General features: G+C 40.8%; 1 protein-coding gene across 1 annotated transcript in view; it reads left to right on the forward strand.

Moving 5' to 3' along the window:
* HYDIN (HYDIN axonemal central pair apparatus protein) overlaps positions 1–13,871 on the forward strand; it is a gene marked incomplete at both ends in the record, with an annotated part of 332,822 nt that overhangs the window by 263,635 nt on the left and 55,316 nt on the right. The window contains 5 exons of the mRNA XM_081274731.1: positions 1,243–1,402; positions 1,510–1,682; positions 7,654–7,852; positions 11,622–11,721; positions 13,063–13,162. Of these exons, the coding sequence (XP_081130857.1) occupies positions 1,243–1,402; positions 1,510–1,682; positions 7,654–7,852; positions 11,622–11,721; positions 13,063–13,162 (732 nt within the window). The remainder of the gene's footprint in view (positions 1–1,242; positions 1,403–1,509; positions 1,683–7,653; positions 7,853–11,621; positions 11,722–13,062; positions 13,163–13,871) is intronic.

Here is a 13,871-nt window from a genome sequence, read left to right on the forward strand (position 1 = left end):
TGCATTGGTTTCGTGCTTTCTTGGTAGAGCTGATGGGCCATTTTTGTCCTCCTTTATTACCTCTGGTTTATTTCCTGAGATGCTGGACTAGGAACTGAAAGCAAAGAGGGTTTACTGATGATGGCAAGGACATTCAAGGCCCAGTGGCAGGACTTGGGAAGGAAGACTGAAGGTTGCTGGGCAGGACATACAGAGAAATCCAGGAGTGGGAATCAGGGAAATTCTGACTATTCAGAGAGGCATGTGTTTGGGGCAGCATTGACATTGGCCAGGATGTTGTGCCAGACAACAATAATCTAGGAAGAATGTGATTACAGTGGTCTAAAACAAAGTCCATTCAAATTGTTCAATAATACCGCAATGTCCTTCTCTGCAAAATGAGAATGTAATAGTGCCCACCTCACAGATTTGGGGAGACTGAACTGGGTAATGCATATGAAACCTGTTAGCACAGTGCTGGGTAGCAGTGATGATCAGTCAGATGTAGGCCACAGGCCCTTTTGCAGTTATTCACACACAAAGCTCTCTGTCTCTCTGACATTGATTCGGTTTCTGTCATTCTCTCCAGCTATCCTCCATGATAGCCTGCCCAAAGATTTTTATAGCTGTTTTTGTTTTCCTGGTCTATGTCTGGTCTGATGATGTACATCTTTATTCCTTGAACCTTCTCTTATGGTTCCTTTTCTGCTACTTACCATTAGCATAGCATCTTCCAGTGGCCATGGCATTCAACTCTTTGGATCTCTCCTTAAGCACTAAGAAACAGAAACAGCCTAGTAACAGTGAACAAGATCAGATGAATCCATGCCAAGAGGTGAATGAGGTCACCTCCAAGACAGAAGTGAAATAGCAAGTGACTCAAAAGATAATCTCTCCTGGGGATATAAGCACATGGAAGGGCAGATCTGCATGTTTCTCAGAATTCTTTGCAATAATAACAACTCTTCATTGAGCATTTGATATCTCCAGCTCTCCTAAAAGCTTCAGGTGTATGATCTCACTTAATATTCAGCAATCTTAAGAGGCATTATCATCCCTCTCAGTGATCAGGATTCCAAGGTTTAGGGGGCACCCAGATACAGTATAGTTTTCTTGAAGCAAGTGTGCACAATAGATCCTATGTTCTTAGCCACCATCCCTCTGCCTTGTCCTTTTGAATGGTGTTGCACCACAGAGGTTCCTTTGCCACCTGAATTCTCATTCCATCCTCACAAACTCATCCCCATTCCTGTTTGTCTCCAGGTACAAGTCATCCTTGTTCCCAGGTAACATGGAGACGCTGACCATCCTGAACAGTTCCCCAATGGTGGTGGAGGCATTCTTCTGTTTTCAGAATGATATCAAAGCAAGTACCTACTTTCTGGAGCCTGTCAACATGACTCTGAAACCTAATGAGAAACAGGTAGAATTGCCTGTAAAAAAAAAGTCCAACATGGCCAGGGTTTCTTGGGAAATTTGAGGCCTTGGCATCCTCTATATAAATGTCCTTTCTTTTGATTCTTCCATCAGATGCTAACCGTTTGGGCTTACCCTACTGCAGTTGGCATCATTGAAGACAGCATTGTCTGTTGCATCAAGGAGAACCCAGAGCCAGCTATCTTCAAATTAACCTGCCAGGGGATCCGTCCAGAACTCGAGCTAGAGCCCAAACAAATACATTTTGACCGGCTCTTGCTCCACAGGTCAGAGTTCTAAATGATGCCCAAGACTGGAATGGAATTTTTAAAACATTTAGTTCTAGAGTGGCCAACTCATCCTAATTTTCTCTGGACTTTCCCAGCTTCAGCACTGAAAGTCCTGTATCCTGGGAAACTCCTTAGTCCTGTGCAAACCAGGTTGGCTAGAAGCCCTATTTAGGTCACAGAGTAACTTGGGTTCAGTGGATAGATTTCAACAGAATCCCCCCTAAGATGAACTGGACTCCCTTAAGATCAACTAACAAGGTATATACATATTTCCATTTTTCTTAGAATGACTAGCTTTTTTCTACCTTCTCAAAGTGGTCCATTACCTAAATGTTAAGAATCTGCTCAAGAAGTTAGGGCTCAAACAAAGAACTGTAGGCCAAATCAGAACTTACATGTTCATTCACTGGAATTGTATTATTCTAAGTAAAGAATGTTTATTCCTGGGAAAGATAATATTGTTATGTATATGCTGCATTCCTTGGTGAAGACCAACGAATACTAGTGAAGTATTCCCGATTAAATACTTCATCTACCTAATAAATACTGACTATTGAACTAAATAAGAACTGAAGTAACAAGAACTACTTTTCTGACCCCTATGGAGAAATACATATTAAAGGCAACTCTGACTGTGGTCCAAGATTGGCAGTATAGCTGTGATTGTGAGGCCATCAATTAACTTCTCTAAGCTTCAATTTCTTCATAGGTCATGTTAGATTAATAATATCAAATACTATTATTGAACACACTTTAGTAATGTGACATATTATCAGGTCATTGCATCCAACTACTTTAGTGTCTGATTATTAGGTCATATTCAGAAACCAATGACAATCTTAATTATGGCAACCCTGAGTCCATGGATAAGAGTTTTTTGCCAGCCACCTAAAGAGCCTAGTGCAGCATCCCACCTGAAACTCCACTGTCAGTGGTTTTAGTTTTTCACATTGCAAAGCCCCTGCCCTTTTAAATCATATTGCCCTTTTTCAGCATTAAATTTTACCTTTAGCGGGAGTGCATGGCTGCTGAGAGTGAAGATTCAAGAGAAAGGCAAGCAGATAAGATAGACGGTCAAGATAGGGCCCTATCTTCAAAGAGGAATGGGGAAAGAGAAGGTTGCCTTTTCTGGATAAAATCAGAAATGCTTAGCTTTGATTCAGTCCTTTTCTATGGGTTTTTGCTTCACACCTGTCACAGTATTGAGGAAACCATCTCAGCCAGGTGTTTCTAGTCTGGCGAATAGAAAAAGCAGGTAAACAACTAAGAACAACTAGTTACATAATGGAAAGCAAACCATTTTAGGCATATTAAGGTTGAGTAATCAGTAGAAACCTACCCAAAAATGAACAAAATTTTGTAATTAGCAGACACAATGACATTAAATCAATTATTATATATATGTTCAAGATCACAGTGAAACATGGGCTCAAGATGAATAAATAGATTGAGAATCTCATCAGAGGAATGGAAACTGTTGTTAAAAAGCACACAGTGAAAAGTACAATGAAAAGTACAATGTGTGAATTGAAAAGTGCACAGAATGAGCTAATCAGCTGATGGGACAGCAGAAGAAAGAATCAATAAATTTAAAGACAGATTTGATATAATTATTTAATTAAGGACAGAGAGAAAAATAGAAAACATGACCAGGATCCTAGTAAATGGTGAGACAATGTCAAGCAATCTAAATTTTTGTAATTGGAGTCTCAGAGGAAAAGAAAGAAATAATGGGGCAGAAAAAAAAAATGAAAACTGGATGAAACTTCCCCATATTTTTTGTGGAAAGGCATAAACCTAACAGAAACTTAGCCAACCCTGAGATGGGTAAATACAGTTATAGCCAAGTCTTGCCTCTAAATCTGTCACTTTGGAGCCATCAACTAACCTAAGCTTCAATTTCTTTATAGGTCACTTGGGATTAATAATATCAACTCCATCTACTTTGCATGATATATTAATAACCAGGAAATAAAACCAAACCATGGCAAAGTACGGAACAGCTACTTAAAATTAGAGATAAAGAGAAGATCTTAAAAGCAGCCAGGGGAAAATAAGATACATTATGACTGTCTTCTCATTGTAACAATAGAAGCTGGAAGACAATGGAATAGCATTTTTTTTAAATGTTATTTTAAAAGAAAATATTATTAAGCCAAAAATCTATAACAAGAGTATCCTTCAGAAATGAAAAGTAAATACATTTCTGGGTAAATAAAATTGAGATCATTTATTGCCACCATTTCTGTATTACAAGAAGCTCTAAAGGAAGTTTTTCAAGTTGGAAGAAAAATGACATCACATAGAAACTTAGAGTTAAAGGAAGTAATGAAGAATACTGAAAATTTTAAATATATGGCTAAAAATAAAATGTTTCACTTTCCTTGATTTAATTAAAAGGCAATTTAATGACTAAAACAAAAATATTAATACTATGTTGTCAGACTTAAAAAGCACGTAGATAAAAACATGTATGTAGATATAGCTGTGCATCAATAATACACATTAAAATGTGTGGTAGAGATTAAAGAAATTTATATTATTGAAGGGATCTTCATTTCATATTAAAATGTAAAATATTAATTCCAGTAGACTCTAAAGATCAAGAAAATATATATGTATTTATATATAAATAATGTATATTTATATATATTAATATATATACATGTATATATGATAATCATAAGAGCAACCAGTAAAAAATAATGCAAAGCAGTTTAGATAACACAAAGGATTGGATTACTAAATCAGACCCACAGAAATAAGAGATCTTATCTGGCATCAAGCTTTTCTAGCAATATCAAGGATTCAAACAATCCAAAGGCATCGATGAATAATAAGGATGTCTGGGACCTCTCTTATGACTCCCCAGGTCTTTCCTTTTCACATCAGGCATGTGCTTTCTGGCCCAAATTAACAACTCAAACTCTAAGTGAGGTTTTTGAATAACTTCTCTCAGCAGTGATAACTGATTATAAAACATGTAATTGTGCTAGGTGGTCACCTAGCATATGTGATATTGTCCAGGGAGTCCATTTCCATAAATACAGATTCCAAATTTATCTACATAAGCAATCCTAAAGCAGGAACATCTGCTAACATTCCAAATCTAAGGATTATTTTCCTAGGAAATGTTATTGGCCTATTTACCATGGGATCCAGCTAACACCACTTTTACAAGGAGATTAGAGCTGGTCATCTATCTTCTTTCGTATCCCAGGATCATCTTCCCAAGAAAAAAATGGGTCAGAAACCAGATTCATCCACCCACGCTGTATACCTTAAAGTCAATTAAAATATTATATTAAACCAATGAAGTGAAACAAAAAAATACAGGCAAAAAGAAAGAAATGAAAACCAAAAGGACAAAAGAAAATGCCAGAACAGTTTTTGAGACATTGAGAAATGTTGCCACTGATAAACAGGGATAGCGAGTTCAAAGCCAGCCTCAGCAATGCCGAGGCGCTAAGCAACTCAGTGAGACCCTGTGTCTAAATAAAATACAAAATAGGGCGGGGATGTGGCTCAGTGGTTGAGTGCCCCTGAGTTTAATCCCTGGTACCAAAAAAAAGAAAAAGAAAAAAAAAAGCATGAGATACACTTAACAATGGTAAAAGGAAAAATTCATAAGGCAGACACAATTATCAAGAATGTATGTGTATGGGGTTGGGGTTGTAGAGCACTTGCCTAGCACATGTGAAGCTAGGCACTGGATTTGATCCTCAGCACCACATGAAAATAAATAAATAAAATAGAGGTATTATGTCCATCTACAACTAAAACAAATATATTAAAAAGAAATATGTGTACCTAAGAACGGAGCTTCAAAATACTTGAAGCAAAACCCAGTAGAACTAAGGGGACAATTAGATAAATCCATAAAATCATGATTAGAAACATAAGTACCCTTCTATGAAAGAGGAAAAACTAGTCAAAAGATCAGCACAGAAAAGATATCTAAATAACACTATTAATTACCTTGACCTAATTAAAATTTAGGTAACACTACACCCATCAACTACAATATTTGTTTCAAGCATACCTACACCATATGCAATAGAGTACTGAGACATAAAACATATCTCATTAAATTTCAACTTATCAAAGTCTTATATGTTTTCTGACCACAATATATTTAAATTATAATCAGAAGGAGCTACAAATAGAGAAAGGGAGATTAAAATGTATCTTGTGATATTAATTTGGAATTCAAGTTCTCACTATGAAGTCATGATTTTTAATACACAGGTGCATACATGTGTGTGTGCACGCACACACACTTCCTAGCTCTGTCAGTGGGAGGGCCTGTAAGCAATGATAACCAGTAGCAAGGAGCACACCAACATCTAGATCTGGTTTCTACTATCATTCTCTCCCCCAAATAGGGACTCCAAGGGAAAAGATGTCTTCAAGGCTAGGGCAGGGAAAGTACAAGAAGCACCAGATGAGCTGGAAACTTTTTGTTGCACCAGAAAGTAAAGAAGCACTTAACAAATCATGGAGATACAGCAGAAGGGCAGAAGAACTAACTCATAGGGACTCCAACCAGCTAACTATGAGACAATTTGATTGTCAAGACAAATAATATTTATGGTAATGGAATATAGCATATCAAATAATAATCATGAAGCTACTGCTATAAATAAGTAGATGAGTAAATAAATACAGAGAATGGGATGTTCTTCTTGACAACAGAACACCAACAATAAACATGGGAAGATTGCTCAAATTAGATAACGATCAATGAATGCTAAAACTAGTGGGTGCACCTTTGACAAGGAATAGGATGTTTGCATAGTCTCAAAGTGTCTCCCCACAAACTACCTATTACTTATAAAGGAAAAAATAATAAGTTGACAATGGAGAAATCTGGTGGGCATTATCTTAACCAAGTCATCAAAACTAACATCACTAATATTGGGACACATTGACATTGTGGGACTCCTGATAAGATGCCCTGAAGACACATATTAGCAACTTTACAGTACTGCCAAAAATGAGTATCTTAGATCCAAACATGAAGAAGCATCAGACAAACTCAAATTAAGAAACAGCCTACAAGGTCCAGTTGAGGTGGCACATGCCTGTAACCCTAGAGACTCAGGAGGCTGAGGCAGGGGAAAATAAATGCAAGTTTGAGGCCAGCCTCAGCAACTTAGTGAGACCCTGTCTCAAAATGAAAAATGAAAAGGGCTTAGGGATGTCGCTCAGTGGTGAATCACCCCAGGGTTCAATCCCTGGTTCCAAAGAGAGAGAGAGAGAGAGAGAATCAATCTACAAATTAACTGGCTCTTTGCTCTTCAAAATGTCCATGTCAAAAAACACAAAGAAAGGCAAAAGAAATTTTCCAAATTAAAGGAATCTAAGGAGATGTGACAAGTAAATGCAATACCTGATCCTGGATTGAATCCTTGACTGGGAAAAATATAAACAGCTTTTAAAAATTATTAGAATTAAACTTGAGTATTAGGATTAAAATTATTAGGATAAAATTTGAATCTCGACTGTGGATTAAGTAATCACGTTATATCAGTGTCAGATCCTCTTGGTTTAATAAGTGTTCTTGTCCTTAGGAAACATATACCAAAAGGTACAAAGGTAAAGGAGCACATTTATCTCCAATTTAATTTCAAAGGGTTCTGACAAAAATAATATGGATATGCAAGTGAGAATGTGAATGCAAAGCGCATAAATGAAAACTGGTGGATCTGGGTGAAGGGGAGAGAGCAGTTCATACAGCGTTCTCTGGAGTTTTGACTTGGGATCATTTGGGCTGACTTATATGTGAGGAAAAAATTTAAAACCATGCAGATTAGCCCAGCCCCATAAGCTAAGAGACCTAAATAAAACAAGCAGGAAATAGGGGTTAAGGAAATTTTTAAACACCCACACACACACACCAAAAAAAAAGAGAAACTTTGATTTTTAAAAATTCGTTTAAAATTGACATTCCTTTTGGTCTCTGCAGAAAAGAATCCAAGACAGTTCTCCTCCACAATGTCACGCCCCTGCCTGTGGCCTGGCGGGTTACCAGCCTGGAGCACCTGGGCGAAGACTTCTCCATGTCCATGATGCAGGGCACCATCCCGCCCAAAGGGAAGTACAGCCTGAACATACACTTCCAGCCCTCCAAACCCACCAACCTCAAGAAGGCCATTCGGTTGGAGGTGAGGTGTCACACCGCCGTGTGCTCATGTACCAAAATATGCGCACATTGGGTGTACAAAAGACAGGTCTTCCTATTGCATGCTCCCATTTGATCCTTGACTTGTATCCCCAGCCCACAATATCTTGCTCTGCACACAACTACAAGCTCCAAAAATGCAGTATTGCTCAGAGCTGATTTCTTACTACCAAGAGCAGAGTACTCAATCGATGTGGAATGAATGAGTGAATGGAGTTACTATTCCTAGGTAAGCATTAGATTCCTGATTCCAAACCTCAAGCCAAGTCACTTGTCAGATTCCTATTTTAGTAAACACCTGGGAATCATCCTTAATCCCCATTTCTCTTGACAGGCCCCCCTCTAACCCAGACTTTGCCCCTCAGTGTATCTTCTCCCCACACACGTCTCTGTCTACACTGCTGCCACCACCCTCATCCAGGCCACTTATGGGATCTCTCACCTAGACTGCAGCAGAGACTTCCTAACTTTTCTCCCTCTTAGAATTCTAAAGTGTCCAGAGGTATCTTTACAATGTCCTTTAAATCCGGTTACCCGCCCCTGCCTTCCTAAAGCACCTCGCTGCCTTCCCACTGTAGTAAAATAAAGCCCCGTGTCCTTGCGAGACCCTCCCTGACTTGGGCCATACCTTGCTCCACCCTTGCCCTTGCTCATTGGCTCCCCTCTTGCTGTCTGAGTTTTTTCCTGCCTCAGACCCTGCCTTCCTGCCCCCTTGCTGGGACTCTGTCCCTGTGTTCTGCGGGAAGTTGACACCTGCTCTGTATTGAACATGCTGCTTCAACTGGGCTTCCCTAATCATCCCCCTGAGGGAATCCCCAGCACATCTGGTCACTCACCATCTTCTGCCCTTCAGAGAACCACCCCTTTCTGACATTATTCCATTTCTTTCTCTGTTTTCCTATATGAACTCCATCAGGGCAGAATCCCCCCTGCCTTATCCGCCATCTATATTGATTTTCAAAGGCTCCTGTAATATTTTGCTGCAAACTGGGTGGCTTGAAAGAACAGACCTTACTTTGTCACAGTTCTGGAGACTGGAAATCAAAAATGAAGGCTTGGGCAGGGTGGTGCTCCCTCCCACTGAAGGGTCTACGGAAGAATCCTTCCTCACCCCTCCGGCCTCTGGCATCTGCTGGTGCTTCTCAGCTGTGACTAAGTGGCTCTAATCTTGCTCCTCCCTTCACAGGGCCTTCTCCTGTCTGTCTGCTTCTACTCCCTCTTATAAGGATACAGTTGACCCTCTATACCCGTGGGTTCTGCATCCATGGATTCAACCAACCATGTGTGGAAAAATTGGGAGACAAATTTGCATATGTACTGAACACAGACAGACCTTTTTTCTTGTCATTATTCCCTCAGCACTGTAGTATAACAAGTATTTATACTGCATTTATACCATATTAGGTATTATCAGTAATTTACAGATGATTTAAAGTATATGGGAGAATTTTTAGGTTTTATGCAAATACTACAGCCTTTTATATAGGGGACATGAACATTCATAGATTTTGTCATCCAGCAGAGTTGGAGAGTGGTCCTGATACTAATCTGTGGATACCAAGGGGCAATGTTACTGAATTTAAGGCCCAGATAATTCAGCTGTGAACCTCATCTTGAGTTCTTTGACTTAATTGCGTGTGCAAAGACCTCCCTTTATTTTTCCAAATAAGGTCCTGTTCACAAGTCCCAGGATTAAGTAGACGTATCTTTGAGGAAGTCCTCCTTCTGCCTGCCTTGCCATCATATCATCAGTGTCTCACACAGGCCTGGGAGAATGAATGAATGAGTGCCATTGACTTTTAATGCTAAGTTTATTCTGCAGCTTTCAAGGGGTCACTTCTCTATGAATTCTTCCAGGGATGGAAAACCTCTTGCCATTCCAACTGCCTGGTCTCCCTTTAAATAGATGTGCTAATTCTTCTTTAAGTTGAGCTCCGGTTTCTCTCTATAAGTTACATTAATTCTCTTTCTGCCTTTTGGGGGTCAATCAGTGGATCTACTCTTACTCTCCTAACCCCTTCCTGTGATAGTCTTTCAGATCACTGAGAACAGGCATTGATAGATTTCATTCAATCCACAGAAATATATAAGGCCCAGCAGTGGTTTTCAACATTTTTAGCAGGTCTCTGGCAGGCCACATGGCCAGTGTAGGAACCTAGAGTCCCCAGGCTGTGCCAGCTTTATCCTGTAATTGCTGGGTCATGGGGAGTTCAGGGATTCCAGCAGTGAGGACTTTGGAAAAGTCCTTGGACTGTTGTGACCATCCCTGTGTATCCCAGCCAGACAGCAGCTGAATCCCAGCCCAGGGAAAGGCAGAGTGGGTCTCCTTGGCACCCCACAAGGTGGACTATGGCTCTTCCTCAGATGATACTTCTCTAACTTCTAGAAGAGGAAATGCCTTATTTTCTAATCCCTTTGGAAAATATTCCAGCAGACTGGCTTTATTTCATTTGTATATCTCTTAAATTGTCCTTCCTATTGTTCTCAATCGAGAAATTTAATCTTACCTCCCCCATGGAGAAGCAAAGCAAATAGAATGCTCGGGGCACTGGATATCTACCGTCGGCAGGTCTGAGGGCACTTGGTCCACTGTCCTCCTCACAGCTCCTTCAGAGAGCCAGCACTGAAGGGAAGAAAACAAAACTCAGGGCAATCCAATTTGCTCTGTGGAATGCTGACAAACGTGTGTTGAAAGAAGACGGAAATTCTGAATTAAAACCTGAGTTTGGTGACAGCCACCGACTTCCCCTTGGCACCAAAAGCATACATGATGGAAAGCTGGCCACTTAGTTTTCCAATTGGAGGCTTCCACAGGGAGCAGGTGGTCTCCATGCAGATGGGGGAGCTCTGTGCCCACTACCCAGCCGCTCTTCTCCTGGAGCCAGACCCTTGTTCACCTCCTGGTTAGTCTCTGGGGTCAGCGGCAGATGGAGCCGACAGCCTGCCACAACTCAGAGGCTCCTCAGGACAGTGGCAGAGGGATCCCCAATAGGTAAGGCAACAGCAGGGTCAGTGAGCAACTGGAGCCTGTAGGTCTATTGGTGACCATGTTCACATCAATAAAACACTTGAAGTTTCCAATAGAGAAACATTAAACACTCTCATTTGCTACAAAAATCTAGCACTTTTCCATATTTTGAAAGCAGAATAGTTCAAATTTTTTTGGTACCAGGAATTGAATGAATCCAGGAGCATTTAACCACTGAGCTATATCCCTAGTCCATTTTTTATATTTTATTTTGAGACAGGGCCTCGCTAAGTTGCTGAGGTTGAAGCTAGATTTGAATTCGTGATCCTCCTGCCTCACCCTCCCAAACTGCTGGGATTACATGAATGCACCACTGTGCCCAGGATAATTCAGATTTCTGAGTGACAGGAAAACAGAATATAAAAGCTTTCCATAGCAAATGTTGGGAGATGCTCTCCTTGTTTATTTGATTTAAAAGTTCCAGAAAACACCTTCCTGCAATGTCTACTCAGCCAAAATATCAGTATGTAGCAATGATAATCCAGTTAGTTTAAACCTCTCAAAAAGGTGGGGAAAGACAGCTCCCCATCCCAACATAGCCCAGAGGGTGTTTTGAAGAGCAATCTACCAATGCCTAAGGATAATGAAAGATCTCTAGCTAGATACATCTCAAAAACATTCCCACCCATCTCCCCTTCAGGATTCTCACTTGCATGGTTTATATTTCAGGTTCCCAGCACCTTGTGGGTCTTGCTTTTACTGAAGAATGTCTCTTATCTGACAGGTTTTAGATGCAGAAAATCTTGTTGGTGTTGTTCAGATTGAAAACATCCTGGTTTTTGCAGAAGCATATGACATTGCCTTGGACATCACCTTCCCCAAAGGTCTGTTGAGCCCTTCCCCAAAGGTGTCTGGAAGTTGTCTCTTTCTATGTGGCGTAGTCCCGCATAGAGGAAAGCTGATGCGTTGTCAGTACCATGGTGGTCGTTGGTGCAGGAGAGGACAGTTTTGGCAATTGGTAATGCGTGTCCTGAGGAATGTTAGTAATGTTAGTACAAATTCTAATTTCTCCAACTCATGATTAGCAAGGGGTAATCATAAATGTAAAATTTGCAGACCTCTTTTCTGAGCATTAGTTTTCTATCAGTGCCACAACAGATTGACACAAACTCCTGGTTTAAGACAACACAAATTTATTTTCTTACAGTTCTGAAGTCAGAAGTTCAAAATGGGTCTCGGTAAGTTGTCATCAAGGTGTCCGCAGGGCTGTGCTCCTGGAAGCTCTAGAGAGAATCCACTTCCTCAGCTTTTGCAGGTTCCAGAGGCTGCCCACATTCCTCAGCTCCTGTCCCCTTCTTAAATCTTCAAACCCAGCAATGTCCTTCTCAGGCTGCCACCTCTCTTGTTCCCCCACTTCTGCAATCCTCTTCCACTTTTAAGGACCTTTGTGATTACACTGGGCCACCATGTTGATCTCCGTGTTCTAAAGACAGTGGCCTTAATTCTATCTGCTACCTTATTCCCCTTTGCCATGGAAGGTAGCATGTTCCCAGATTCTAGGGATCAAGATGCATATCTTAAGGGAAAGGGGTATTGTTCTGCCCGCCATGCTGTCCTAATACCCGAGTTATGTCTCTCCCGAGCATGCAATGCTCTGTTGTCCCTCCTTTCCCTGATGGGTCTCTTATCAAAATTCAGAGAATATGATAGAATACCGGGACTACACCTTACCCTAGATGTCATTAGTCCTGTGTGCCAAGATCTTTACTGCAGCATTATTTATAATCATGAAAAGTTGCAGGGGATCTAAATGCCTGTGAATAATAGAATGATGTTACTGTAGGACTAAAATTGTTAATTACTAAGCAGCCATGACACAGAAGTTTTCATGCTCCCTCTAAGATCACACCTGAGGAGTTTTACTAATTTGGGAAAATGCTTATGATGTAATGCTAAGTAAAACAACACAAATGTATATGTACTATCACAACTCAGTAAATTGCACAAAATTTTTAAAATACTGTAAGTTTTAGCTAGTGGTAGACAAGAAAAGACAGTGAATTGGGGTGGAAAACAGAAGGAGGAGCCCAGATGAACTGAGGGCAAGAACAGTAGCTGTTGCTTATTTGCCAAGACTTGTCACTATAGTTTTCCATGTGAACTTCAGCAGGAAGTTCCTCTGCTCTGGCTCCCATGCCCGCTCACCTGGGTCCCTGCCTCTACAGGTGCTGAAGGAGGCCTCGACTTTGGGACCGTGAGGGTCATGGAGGAAACGAAGCAGCCCCTTCAACTGAAGAACCGTGGAAAATATGAGATCATGTTCAGGTAACCTGAGCCATATTAGGTGTGTGGCCATCCATGTGCATGCATGGCAAGAAGGGTGTTGTCTAGGAGATTTTTTTTTAAGTGAATCAAGGAAATTAGAAGAAACTTCTCTGCTTTTTATCTCTTCTGGTTTCAAATGAATGGAATTCCAACCACTGAGAGCAGAGATTTTTACACTGTTCTTAACTCTGCCATTTAACAGAGACCTTCAGGGCCTCTGAGTTTACCTGGATCCACAGGAGTCTGGGCATGGAGGGAGGAAGAAAATGGGAGAGGGAGGTCTGGGCAGGAGGAGTCCTGAGGGTGGAGACTAGAGCCTGGCTTCATCCTCTGAGATTGACAAGGGGAGGTTCTTCGGAGAAGAAAGGGTGGCTTGGGGTAGAGGAGAGGAAAGAGGTTGCTCAGGCAGGTCACGCCATCCTCCTTTGGCAGTGCCAGACTGCAGCCCAGGCAATGGCTATGGAAAGTTATCCTTCTCCCAGGGGAATTCACATATGACAAAAAGACTTCATCTTACAGAGATGGGAGCAATTCAGCATGTTGGTGATCATTACAATCATTTCTTTTCAGCTAAAATAACACTGAAAGTAGAGAGATCCAACCCCAACGCACCGTCCATTAGAAGCAATGAAACTGCAAATTGAATTCAATGAGTATAAATCAAAGCCAAGCAAACCTAGAGGAAAGCCTTTGTCACTTTGGAATTAGT

The sequence above is a fragment of the Spermophilus citellus genome (genome assembly GCF_964194105.1).
Source record: "Spermophilus citellus genome assembly, chromosome: 18".
NCBI lineage: Eukaryota > Metazoa > Chordata > Mammalia > Rodentia > Sciuridae > Spermophilus > Spermophilus citellus.